This window comes from Rhinichthys klamathensis, unplaced genomic scaffold, assembly GCF_029890125.1.
Source record: "Rhinichthys klamathensis goyatoka isolate OS25496 unplaced genomic scaffold, OSU_Roscu_1.1 h1tg000065l_1, whole genome shotgun sequence".
Lineage (NCBI taxonomy): Eukaryota > Metazoa > Chordata > Actinopteri > Cypriniformes > Leuciscidae > Rhinichthys > Rhinichthys klamathensis.
This window is the reverse complement of record NW_026606608.1, coordinates 470,316-484,889: the sequence shown is the minus strand read 5'-3', so window position 1 is coordinate 484,889 and position 14,574 is coordinate 470,316. Positions and strand designations below refer to the sequence as shown.

General features: G+C 36.2%; 1 protein-coding gene across 2 annotated transcripts in view; it reads right to left on the bottom strand.

Moving 5' to 3' along the window:
- cep112 (centrosomal protein 112) overlaps positions 1–12,068 on the bottom strand; it is a 240,510-nt gene extending 228,442 nt beyond the window's left edge. For both annotated transcript variants that reach the window (XM_056249958.1, XM_056249959.1), the window contains exons 1-3: positions 11,959–12,068; positions 9,972–10,162; positions 8,914–9,050 (exon numbers count right to left, since the gene is read on the bottom strand). In XM_056249958.1, the coding sequence (XP_056105933.1) occupies positions 8,914–9,050; positions 9,972–10,162; positions 11,959–12,055 (425 nt within the window). In that variant the 5' untranslated portion in view covers positions 12,056–12,068. The remainder of the gene's footprint in view (positions 1–8,913; positions 9,051–9,971; positions 10,163–11,958) is intronic.
- Positions 12,069–14,574: the final 2,506 nt, after the last annotated feature.

Below are 14,574 nucleotides of genomic sequence, written 5' to 3'. Positions count from 1 at the left end.
ATTTTAACATGCTATATAAAAATATCAGTGGGGTATTTTGAGCTTAAACTTCACACACACACTCTGGGGACATATTTTCCATCTTGTGAAAAGGGCATTATAGGACCCCTTTAAACAAGAGCCAAACGTCAACCTGTAGCTCAATCACATAGAAGCAAACATTTCGAAATCCACATGCACAGATGCTTTAGCCTTGACTGTGTTTAACACATTTGTGCAGGGAAGCATGTGATGGAAACATTGCATCATCTTTAACACATGGTTCACGTTCCTAGTTTAAAGCAACAGCAGACTTGCCAACACTCATGCCTGTCGGGGGCATTTATTATATATATATCATTTCCAGTTGACTGATATTTCTGATCTCTTTCTTTGCTCAGATAATTCCAGTTTGATCGGTTACGCTGAGGCCACCAACGACAACTTCAAAGCCGAGACTCGTCTGACTAGATGTCGCTGATTTCAACAGCCATGACACATTTGTTTCACGGGCAAATTAAGACCGTGTTCTCGAGCTAATTATGAATGCTTAACGCAAATCTCAACTAATTAAACAAATCCCCCGTTAGTCAAATGATGAAGAGAGGGAGGATGTGATGACTATATGAGAGTCTCGACGAGTATTCGGGAACACATTGGCCCCTTTTTTTTTTCTATGGTTTCCTTTGGACTAACTATTAAGCTCTAGCCTAAAATACACATCAAAAGCCAGTTTTAAAAGCACTGCAGTTTTTATTCTGCTGTCAATCACACAACCTACGATTATTTATGTGCTTATGGCAAAGATGACTGTATCCTAATATGCACAGAAGAGAAAGTGCATACTTTTAAGTGTGCAATAAAAACACAGTACTGAGATTCATTAAATGTGTCATTAAACCACATCTTAAAGTGTACTGTAAGCGTTAGCATATCAATGACTACCTTAAAATGCTAAATTACCTGTTACATGAAACATAAGCACCATGCAGAAATCTGTAATGAACTGAATTCGGATGCAGTTTCACCCAGTATCCCGTGACTGTACGTTTGTCCCTTTAGGACTCGCTGTAGAAAGTATATGATCATGCACAGCTTCAGCAGAGAAAAAGATTTACATTAAAAAACTAACAATTTATGTGATTCAATTCAGTGATCAAAATCTGACAGACATGCATTTATATTCCATAAATATGGAATGCTTGTGAGGTCTATTAAATTGGCAAATAGCCTGATATCGTTTTGAAATAGTAATCACAATCTCACTAATTTGTAAGCATATACATATATATTAGGGCTGTCAAATGATTAATCGTGATTAATCACATCCAAAATAAAAGTTTGTTTTACATAATATATGTGGGTGCACTGTGTATAATTATTTTATATACATAAATACACACACATGCTTGTATATATTTAAGAAATATTTTCATGTATACACTGTATATAGATTTATATATAATTTATATTATATATAAATATAAATATTTTATATACACTCACCGGCCACTTTATTAGGTACCCCATGCTAGTAACGGGTTGGACCCCCTTTTGCCTTCAGAACTGCCTCAATTCTTCGTGGCATAGATTCAACAAGGTGCTGGAAGCATTCCTCAGGGAGTTTGGTCCATATTGACATGATGGCATCACACAGTTGCCGCAGATTTGTCGGCTGCACATCCATGATGCGAATCTCCCGTTCCACCACATCCCAAAGATGCTCTATTGGGTTGAGATCTGGTGACTGTGGAGGCCATTTTAGTACAGTGAACTCATTGTCATGTTCAAGAAACCAATTTGAAATGATTAGAGCTTTGTGACATGGTGGAAGTAGCCATCAGAGGATGGGTACATGGTGGCCATAAAGGGATGGACATGGTCAGAAGCAATGCTCAGGTAGGCCGTGGCATTTAAACGATGCCCAATTGGCACTAAGGGGCCTAAAGTGTGCCAGGAAAACATCCCCCACACCATTACACCACCACCACCAGCCTGCACAGTGGTAACAAGGCATGATGGTTCCATGTTCTCATTCTGTTTGCGCCAAATTCTGACTCTAACATCTGAATGTCTCAACAGAAATCGAGACTCATCAGACCAGGCAACATTTTTCCAGTCTTCAACTGTTCAATTTTGGTGAGCTCTTGCAAATTGTAGCCTCTTTTTCCTATTTGTAGTGGAGATGAGTGGTACCCGGTGGAGTCTTCTGCTGTTGTAGCCCATCCGCCTCAAGGTTGTGCGTGTTGTGGCTTCACAAATGCTTTGCTGCATACCTCGGTTGTAACGAGTGGTTATTTCAGTCACTGTTGCCCTTCTATCAGCTCGAACCAGTCTGGCCATTCTCCTCTGACCTCTGGCATCAACAAGGCATTTCCGCCCACAGAACTGCCGCTCACTGGATGTTTTTTCTTTTTCGGACCATTCTCTGTAAACCCTAGAGATGGTTGTGCGTGAAAATCCCAGTAGATTAGCAGTTTCTGAAATACTCAGACCAGCCCTTCTGGCACCAACAATCATGCCACGTTCAAAGTCACTCAAATCAACTTTCTTCCCCATACTGATGCTCGGTTTGAACTGCAGGAGATTGTCTTGACCATGTCTACATGCCTAAATGCACTGAGTTGCCGCCATGTGATTGGCTGCTTAGAAATTAAGTGTTAACGAGCAGTTGGACAGGTGTACCTAATAAAGTGGCCGGTGAGTGTATAAATAACATTTTTTTCTTAACCCTCTGGTTATCTTTGGGGTCTTTTTAACCCGCAAATGACTTTTGGTCAAATTAAAAAAAATGTTCTCTTTGTCCAAATGGTATGAAACTTTCTACAGCTCTTAACACTTCATAGATCTACAAAAGAAAAAAAAAATTGGAATGATATCTGTTATTATGTTGCCGTGAAAAAAATAGTCACACTTGTTGTCTTCGGGGTCCCTGGAGACCCCGCATAGTAAATATATAATATTCATCATCAAAATCAGAAACAACGCAGATCACATGGACAGAAATGAAATGGCACACTTCCAACAATGTAAAAAACATCCACAATGCAAAATTATCATGCTCGCCACACACACACACACACACACAACCACACATACACATACACACAGAAATACATTTGTAAGGCTATAAAAAAAGTCTTATAATTTGTCAAATAAAATGCAGAACCACCACAAATATAAATTGGTGACACTGACACAACAAAAATACACACACACACACACACAGAATGTGTGTCTGCAGAAGTCACGCAACGTACTACGCATACTGCCTGCAGTGCACTGACTCGTGAACACCTCCAGTGCACCACCAATTGTTGTTCTTATTTGTTCAAAAAACAAAAATTTCCCAATCAGTTTTTTTAACAAAATAATTTTTATATTACAACCATTTTATTTTTTTACTGCTTTATTTGATCATTTGTTATTGCTGTTCAGTTCATTGCACTTTTGTTTCTTTTTCTCAATATGTAATATAACTGTTCATTTCTGTTATTTTTTGTTCTGTTACAGTTTGTAACTGAAACGTTGATTAAAAATGATAGAATTATATTAAAAACAGATAATTGAAATAAATGATAACATCTAAAGACTCCAAGATTTTTTGTAACATCTTGTTCAGGTTTGATTCTAATCATAAAGTAACATTATTGAAGAACTTTTTTCAATACAAAATATGCTAAACTTAATACAAAATATGCTAAACTTTGACCAAAAGTATATAATTCTTTTTTATAATTTTGATTTTAAAATATTTATATATGAATCCAACTCAATCCAACTGAATCCAACTTGTGAAAAGATGTATTTTGGTTAATCAAACAGCAAATAGCATATAATGGAGCTCTATAGCAATATAGTGGTTAAAGTGAATTTTTTTATTTTAAAACTTCATTTTCCAAAAAAAGGGCAAAAATCTTACATTAAATCATGTACAATTATCCATGTTATCCCCATAAATGAAAGTTAGAAATCTGGGTCCTTTATAAAGTGAATTTTACATAAAATGCTGTTTTTTGTAAAAAAAACTATTTATTTAAATATTTATTTATTTATTTTTAGAAATTTAAAAAATATCAAAAATCCTCCAAAAACTGCACAAATGTTGAGTAAAAACATTAATAAACAGAGTAAAATTACATTTGTAAAAAAAATGTTATTATACTGTTACAAAATGCAATGTTGTTGTCTGGGGTCCCTGGAGACCCCAAAGATAACAAGTGTAGACCCTAAATGAAGATAATCAGAGGGTTAAATATACATGCATGTGTGTGTATTTATATATATACAAAATAATTATACACAGTGCACCCACATATATTATGTAAAACAAACTTTTATTATGGATGTGATTAATCGTGATTAATCGAGTTTGCCCAACACAATCTTCTTTCATCAGTTTTGAAAGTGTATGTTAGCCTTTGAAAAATAAGCAAAAACTGTTTTCATTGCAGTTTTGCCAAATATTGGATTTTTTGCCAAATCTACGTGTTTCCATTGGGCGTATTTTCAATTCGCAATTTCAATTTGGGCAATTTGAAGGTAAATGAAAAGGTGGCTAATGACATAAGCTGTAGTGCAGCATGCCAGCCAGATGGGGGAACAATATATGTGTGTGTGTGTGTGTGTGTGTGTGTGTGTACACTACATCAAAGCACAGATCTAAAAGGGCGCAGCAGTTAAATCTCACTGCACACACACACACACACACAGTCCACCTCGGCTCTGAGCTGTCAGACGTTGTGATTGGCGGCTGGCCGTTAACAGGTGGATGGGGATAATTGAATGAGATGAGAGTGAGGGATGAAAGAGCTGTGTGTGTGTGTGTGTGTAGATCGTGGAGGTGCTGCTGATTAAAGCCCGTGTCCTGACCCGCAGCTGCTCACAACGGCCTCATACACACCACTTACACACACAAGGCCAAAGCATTCATGAGTGCTTGACTCAAACCTTGGACTCGGGAACACATCTGATGTCTCTTATGGCCGTAACGGTCTGAGACTCTGGCTAGTGTTTCGGGTGAACACATGAAACCCAGACAGACAGAGAGGGACGAAACATGGGAAAACTAAGACTCCTCGGTCTTTAGATGATCTGAACATGTGAGTGGTCACATGTGTGTTGCTGTGTGGTGTTCTGGGGAGTGTTTTCTCCTTAAAACTGCAGTGAACCAAAGACAGTCTCAAACACACGGTTTGAAATCGCTGGTGTTTCTGACGTCACACACTACCTTGTAACCAATCAGATCAACGTGTGATCGTCAACCAGTGGGTCTCTGAGCTGAGTGAGTGAGTGGAGGCGGGGCTCATTTGCATATTCATAGAACCGCACATACTAAATGAGGCAAGGGTGTCGAGTTACATTCAAGATATTTTAAGGCATTTTAAGGAAAAAACGATTAAATATGTAATTTTGTTGATGAATTTTAAGGGATAAAATGATTGTCAACAGGGGGACTTTAAGATATCTTCAGTATTGTGGTCAAATTATGACAAAGCTACTTAAAAAAAAACACCACAATTTCAAAGTATTGACACATTTAACCATTTAATTTTGTGATTCCAGAAGTTTCAAGAAACTGAGAAGGAATAAAAAAAGAAGAAAAAGTTTACATATTGATTTTATGTGTTGTTGTGGTTGTGTGTGTTTTTTTTTAAATACATTAATAATAGTTTAATAATACATTGACAGTTTTTAGTCATTCCCCAGGTGAAGGCGCTGTGGTTGAGAAGCACTGTGTGTGTGTGTGTGTGTGTGTGTGTGTGTGTGTGTGTGTGTGTGTGTGTGTGTGTGTGTGTGTGTGTGTGTTTTGGGACTAACACACTGCTAAGCATGATGATCTGGGGTGTCATTTAACTACATTTAACTACAAGCAACAACCATAGAGAAGCGTTCCTTTAGCAAACACCACTAATGATCTAAAGTCCACACATTAACCCATAACTGAAAACAAGACATCAAACTCTTCTAGTGGCCCTAAACACACATCAACAGACATCTCTAACTGTTCTCAGATCTGTTCCTCTCTAAACTCAGCTGATGTGCTTCAGGAGACAAAACTGAGGGAAGAGCGCCATCTTATGGACAAACATGGAACTGGTAACACTGTCATTTTAACATTCACTCTCTATTGGCGGCTCCATGAAGACTCTTTGACGTCCACTGAACCTTTCCATTCAACAGAAGGTCCGTTATAGTGGGAAAAGGCTCTTCAGGTTATTCAAATGTTCTTCACACTAAGAAAACAATGTTTTTTCTATGGCATCCCTGCAAAAAAAACCTTTTTGAACCTTTATTTTTATGACAATTAAAGACATTACTAAAAGCTACAGGTGAAAAGCGTCAACATATGAACTAATAGATATAACCACATTCCACACTCAATTAATCACACATTAACATGTATTACAAGCTTATAAAAGGTTATGTTTAAAATTAAATACACATATTAGAAGTGAACAAAATTATAAACGCAACACTTTTGTTTTTGCCCCCATTTTTCATGAGCCGAACTCAAATATCTAAGACTTTTCTATGTACACAAAAGGCCTATTTCTCTTAAATATTGTCCACAAATCTGTCTAAATCTGTGTTAGTGAGCACTTCTCCTTTGCCGAGATCCATCCACCTCACAGGTGTGGCATTTCAAGATGCTAATTGGACATTATGATTATTGCACGGGTGTGCCTTAGGCTGTCCACAATAAAAGGCCACTCTAAATGTGCAGTTTTATTCATATTTATAATTTTGTTCAGTGTATTTAAAAATGCACTGATTTGCATACATTTCATCCTACTGACATATTACAGCTAAAGGTTTTTACAGAGGCGATATTTGATGTGTCTTTTTATCACATATACTGTCATGAAATGTTTTATAAATCATGCAAATTATATATGAACGACCCCCTCTGGAAAAACCTTCAGAAGGAATAAAAACATAAACTTTGACGCATGTAAGTGCTACTGAAATGGAGATTTGTGAAAAGATTTCACCTCTAAGTGTCTCGTCGTAATGGTCCTAAAAAAGCGAAAATTCCTTTTGTTTTATTTCCTTCCTTTTGGTTTTAGGGCGAAATATGACCCAGACATGTTCTTGTTTGTGTTATAGTCACATGATTTAACATTTTCACATTTCATTTTACATCAACCATCTAAAAAGTCCACCTACAGGCAGAAATAAAGTGTCTAAAAAGCATAAAGCATCAAACTTTATGACTTGAAGAAGCATGTGCAATTCCAAAATAAAAACTAAATTGTGTTATATTTAGACAACGATTGTATGCAAAAACATAAAAACTTCAAACAATGTTCAATAGCAACGGATTAAAGTCACAGAAGAAAGAGAAAACTCCCTTGAAAAGTGTTATATCATGATCACCTGACTGAGGGAAAGCTAACACAACCACATCAGAGAAGAACCGAGAGCTCAATACTTTAATCTGATCTGAATGAGAGCGACACACACACACACACACACTTCTGCAGCAGGACCGGAGTGTGTGAGCGACACACACTCTTCTGAGTCTGTGATCTGAACGCCTCTAATGGTCCAGGCTTGCTCTATCTGAGGACTGAAGGACCAGTTTAATCTTCAGCTCTGAGGGTCAATGTGTGGTGTGAACACAAGCATGTGTCTCTGGCATCGTTGAGGTTTCACGATCGATTCACAACATCTCCTCCGAAACATTCACAACAAAATATCACTCCTCCTTGCACTCAGACATCAGCAGCTCTATCCATATCTGTTCTGATGACCGTCAGTAAACACAAATCTCACTTCATCACTTGGTGAATGCTCATACTTGGAAGAAATGTTTGGTAACACTTTACTTGAAGGGGTGTGCATAAGACTGACATAACACCTTCATAATCATGACAGGACACACGTTATGAATATGAAGGAGGTTTTATGCATGTTTATGACAACTGTCATTAAGTGTCATTCGCTCAATTATGACATTTTTAATGCAAATATGACATTGTTTGAGATGTCTTTGTTATGACAACTTGACATTACTAAGACAACACAACCTGTTATAAACATGACATAGCAGATTAATGATCAAACTTAAGAAAACACTTTGCTTTATGGGTTAACATTACATTAAACTGTCAGGCGGCTGGTTTTGACATTGGCTGTCATGAGGCATTATAACATGTTAATGACAAATTCAATGTGTACCACTGTAGTTGAGGTCAAGAATAATATTCATAATAACACAGTTATAATGCCTCATGACAGCCAATGTCAAAACCAGCCGCCTGACAGTTTAATGTAATGTTAACCCATAAAGCTAAGTGCTTTCTTAAGTTTGATAATTAATCTGCTATGTCATGTTTATGACATATTTATGACAGGTTGTGTTGTCTCAGTAATGTCAAGTTGTCATAACAAAGACATCTCAAACAATGTCATATTTGCATTAAAAATGTCATAATTGTGCGAATGACACTTAATGACAGTTGTCATAAACATGCATAAACCCTCCTTCATATTCATAACATGTGTCATATCATGATTATGAAGGTGTCATGTCAGTCTTATGCACACCCCTTCAAGTAAAGTGTTACCAAATGTTTTTTTATTTTATTTATTTAAAGATTTGTTGCTACGACTGTTTATGATGAAATTTTGAGAATTTTCATTTTCAAATTAAACACATATTTGCCTGTTTTATTATTATTAGCATTATTATTAATAACTCTGCCTTGTGAATCAAAGGCCTGTGGTCCTAAAAAGGCTTAGTTGTCTATACGACATATCTCTTTTCATGTGATTTTGGGGGCTAAGTTCAGTATGTCCTTGATAGGTTATTCCTCCATCCACTGCTTGTCCTGTGTGGGATCGTGGGAATGCTGGAGCCTGATTCACAATCATGCTCATAATAAACCATATCAGGAGTGTGTGCAGACTGAGAGGAGTCGGTCATACCTGTGTGTGTTTGAGAGGGGGGATGTGGCCCATGAGCCTTCAGTCTGACCCAACTCCCCACACACCCAATCCGGCATCACTGCAGACCTCTGATCCCGATCCGAGCTTCCCAACAGCGGCTCGTCGAAATAGATGGACTGAAAACAGGAAAACAAATGCACTTTTATGATGGACAGATGCACTTTTATGATGAATAGATGCACTTTTATGATGGATAGATGCACTTTTATGATGGATAGATGCACTTTTATTATGGATAGATGCACTTTTATGATGGATAGATGCACTTTTATGATGGATAGATGCACTTTTATGATGGATAGATGCACTTTTATTATGGATAGATGCACTTTTCTGATGAATAGACGCACTTTTATCATGGATAGATGCACTTTTATCATGGATAGATGCACTTTTATGATGGATAGATGCTCTTTTATGATGGATAGATGCACTTTTATGATGGATAGATGCACTTTTATTATGGATAGATGCACTTTTCTGATGAATAGACGCACTTTTATCATGGATAGATGCACTTTTATCATGGATAGATGCACTTTTATGATGAATAGATGCACTTTTATGATGGATAGATGCACTTTTATGATGGATAGATGCACTTTTATGATAGATAGATGCACTTTTCTGATGGACAGATGCACTTTTATCATGGATAGATGCACTTTTATGATGGATAGATGCTCTTTTATGATGGATAGATGCACTTTAATGATGGATAGACGCACTTTTATGATGGATAGATGCACGTTTATGATGGACAAATGCACTTTAATGATGGATAGATGGACTTTTCTTTTATGATGGATAGATGCACTTTGATGGACTTCAAAACAGAAACAGCCATTCACTACCATTATAAAGCTTGGAAGAGCCAGGACATTATTCAATATAACTCTGATCGTCTGAAAGAAGAATGTCATATACACCTAGGATGACTTGAGGGTGAGTAAATCATGGGAATAATTTTCATTTTTGGGTGAACTATCCCTTTAAACTCAAGTCAAGATAAAGCTAAATTTCAGTGGTGCATTTACCATGTACGTGGGTAAAGTCTTGAGTCCGCCGGCTTCAGGTTTGTGTGTGAAGGGACCTTCTAAAACTCCTCTTCTGAGCATGTGCAGAAGGAGTCGAGCGTACATGTTACGATTCTTCCTTCCCGTCAGTCCTGATCCACAAGCCACGGGATCACACAGCTTCTTTATCCACAGCGCGCACCGCTGACGCTCTGATGGACACATGAGGATGTGTGAAAGATGAGCAAGATGATGGACACTGCCGGTCAAAGGTTTTGGATCGGGGAGATTTTAATTGTTTTTAAAAGAAGTCTCTTCTGCTCACCAAGGCTGCATGTATTTGATCAAAAACTGTAATATTGTGAAATATTATTACAATTTAAAATAATGGATTTCTATTTTAATATTCTTTCAAAGTGTAATTTATTCCTGTGATCAAAGATGAATTTTCCTCATCATTACTCCAGTCTTCAGTGTCACATGATCCTTCAGAAATCACTCTAATATGATGATTTGATGCTCAAGAAACATTTATTATTATTTATGTTTTTTATTTGTTTAGAATCTTTAATGAATAGAAAGTTCAAAAGAACAGCATTTATCTGAAATATAATCTTCTGTAACATTAAACACTACCGTTCAAAGTTTGGGGTCAGTATGATTTTTTTTTTTTTCGTTTTTTTGGAAAGAAATAACTGTCCTTCGGATGAGACATTAAACAGAGGTCCTGACTCTCTGTGGTCATTAAAAATCCCATGGCACTTCTCGTAAAGAGTAGGGGTGTAACCCCGGTGTCCTGGCCACATTCCACCCATTGGCCCCTGCCAATCATGGCCTCCTAATAATCCCCATCCACTGAATTGGCTCTATCACTCTCTCTCCTCTCCAACTATAGCTGGTGTGTGGTGAGCGCACTGGCGCCGTTGTACTGTGGCTGCCGTCGCATCATCCAAGTGGATGCTCACACTGGTGCTGGTTGAGGAGAGAACCCCTGATATGATTGTAAAGCGCATTGGGTGTACAGTAGTACATATGAAAGCGCTATATAAATGCCTCATTCATTTATTTATTCAAAGAAATTAATACTTTTATTCAGCAGGGATACATTAAATTGATCAAAAGTGTCAGTAAATACATTTATATAGAATATAAAGTTAAAAAGAACAGCATTTATCTGAAATAGAAAGCTTTTGTAGCATTAAACACAGTACAGATTTTTATTTTATTTTCTAGGGGAAAGAAATAAAATAAATTAAGGATCAAGGATGAATTAAATTGATCAAAAGTTACAGTAAAGACTTTTATAATGTTACAAAAGATTCTATTTAAAATAAATACTGTTCTTTTGAACTTTCTATTTATCAAAGAATCCTGAAAAAAAAATTGTACACAACTGTTTTCAACATTGATAATAATAATGAATGTTTCTTGATCATCAAATCATCATATTAGAGTGATTTCTGAAGGATCATGTGACACTGAAGACTGGAGTAATGATGAGGAAAATTCAGCTTTGATCACAGGAATAAATTACATTTTAAAGTATATTAAAATAGAAAAACATTATTTTAAATTGTAATAATATTTCACAATATTACAGTTTTTTATATATTTTAATCCAAAAAATGCAGCCTTGGTGAGCAGAAGAGACTTCTTTTAAAAACATTAAAAATCTCACCGATCCAAAACTTTTGAATGGCAGTGTACATATCAATATGCAACAATATTATTGATCTCCTGCATTGACAGCATTATATGAGAACTGAGCTGGACGATGGCATCACTGTTTTCTACAGAGCGGTTATATATATAAATTAACTAAATTAATAACTTTTTTAATAACTTTGTCTGTGCTACTATGACACAAAGATGTTGCCAGATCTTGTATCTTCCTAACTGAGTGGTGATATAAATCATGTATTGAAATGACAGGTCAGAGGTCACACTCTCTCTCTCTCTCACACACACACACACACACACACACTTTAAACATGTAGTGTATTCTCACCTGTCTTGTGTGGCAGTTTCAGCACATATGGTTTCATATCGACCAGATAATGATCAAACTCAGAGTCCAGAATGCCAAAGGAGTCCTGATCACTCATGTTGCTCCTGAACACAACAAAATATCCTTTTATAAACTGTATACTTTAATATATACTTCAGGAAATATAATGCAGAATTATTAATTATCATAGCAGACAGCCACAGACTCATGATTTGTCACCCTACAGAAAATAAGTCAAGTGACAAGCTTTTAAAATTATTATGAATATTATTATGAATACATAATTAGTAATCGTCACGTAATGTAGTTAGTGTACATGGTTAATATTAGCTCACCAGTTCGCAAAACTCATTCACAAATATTGAGAAGCGTTACTTCTGTGTTTAACTTCTTCTGTGATATGCTACATAAAGTGCTAATGTAAACACAAGTATTTGACTAAGGTAAGTACTCGCTGAGAGCTAAATCATTATGAATGATAATGATATTAATATCTCCTTGTGGTGTTGTCTGTAGATGTGATTGTGTGCGGTCCTCAACTTGTTGCTAGTTTACGCTCCCAAACGGTTTCAAACTGATAGACTGTGAAGTCACATATATATCACACCCGTCTTTCAGAATTCAAAATAAAAGTCTCGCCTCCACATCGGAGTTGTGCCTTTATGTTGTTTAAATTATGTTTTTTCCCCATTCATTTCGTGTACTGTGTGTGCGTGTGTGTGTGTGTGTGTGTGTGTGTGTGTGTGTGTGTGTGTGTGTGTGTGTGTGTGTGTGTGTGTGTGTGTGTGTGTGTGTGTGTGTGTGTGTGTGTGTGTGTGTGTGTGTGTGTGTGTGTGTGTGTTATTTGTTCTAATTAATTAGCTTTGTTTTGTGTGATTTTTAGTTTGTTTTCATTGTAAGTTGGGATGCAAATACTCAACATCAAAACAAACTCGCTAAATTGTTGTTAAACGCACATTATACAACTTTCACAATTGTCTAAACAAATATGAGAATCAGAACTAGTTGTTGTAATGTTGACATTTTTTCTACACAATTTTTAAACACAATAACATCAGTTTGCACGATACATCTTTAAAACTTAGCAATGCCACTCACATTGAGTGAACTTTATGTAGCTGTTGTTTCTATGTTGCCTTTATGTTTTATATTATATGATAAAATGCACGTATTACTATTAATGTGAAGACTTTTACTCCCAATAACGACGGAAAGGAGCTCATTATTTGTGGCTTCATTCCGGTTCTCGCGAGACGCGTTTCCGTTTCCTAGCAACCAAAACTCGCTTGTTACAGGATTCCTCAATCGCTTTGGCTCAGTTCTCGAATGATAATTATTTTTCTCTCAAAACAATAAATTCCGATAGTTGAACAATTAGCTTATTCACATCAGATTCGATTTTCTTATCGATCTGAGCAAAATGCATGTGTCTACAATTTAGCTAACGTTCAGTGACTGTGGCTTGTTGATCAAAACTTATGAGTTGATTCTCAGTGACACTTGTCAAACTCTACACATTCCTTCATCGATGAGAGTGATGAGGTGAATAATTAGCAGGTTCGGATGATGGAGAGTTTATTTCAATTGCTAACAAGCATTGTTCAAAACTGAAGCCGGTTTTCCCAAACTCTTCATAGAGTCTGCATTACCAACATGACTCTCGCCTCCAGAACTCATACAACAAAACACTTCATGGATGTCTGAAAATAAGCTCACTCCACCATAACACTGGCAACACATTCAGAAAACATGCTTTTCATTCATAACTCACTGACATAAAAAAAACACTAAAAACAAAACATGATGAACTTTTATTTTTAAAGTTTGAATGATTTTTTTCACATAAATATTAATTATATGATAAGAATAGGATATTTTCATTTTACTATTACAGCATAAAGAATGAATGAGAAATGCAGAATTTTTTTCTATATATATTTACATATAGCTTCTATCTATCATCTATATCTATACAAACCTAAATGACCTGTACCTATAGGACGCTTCCAACCCTGGCATGAATGACTAATCAAAACAAACATCTATTACATTTAAATATGCGTGCAGTTTTGGATTATTTGAAACCAGCGCTTTACCTTCGATGTAAAAGACTTTATTTCACGCACTGCTTTAAACTCATTTGGCAACATGTTCCTTTACAGGAAATGGTGTAAATGCCATCGTATGTGATGCCATCGATTTGGCTTTTTATCCATTATTTTTAGAGCCCGATTATACAACATCTCTAGTTTTTTAGTAAGGGAATCACTTGTTTGAGTCCAAACTGTAATACAGTAAGAAATGCGGGACAAAATCATCGCATGCATAAAAAGATGAGCTGCCTCAATTGAGATTCATTGTCTAATAAGTTTAAAACAATTTAGGTTGATCCTTACCATTTTTTAAACTTTTTTAAAAAAAGTAAACCCATCTACCACCTCTATTTCTTCATTATGAACCCTAATTGCTACTTTTTCTTTTTGCTTTCTATTAGAAAAGCACATAAAAACAGTTTCCTAACATTTAAGATGATCTTCCTGGAGCCATATATATATATTCTTTTCATTTGTTCATTTATAATTATACAGCAACCTTTGGGAGATGACTTAGCAGATG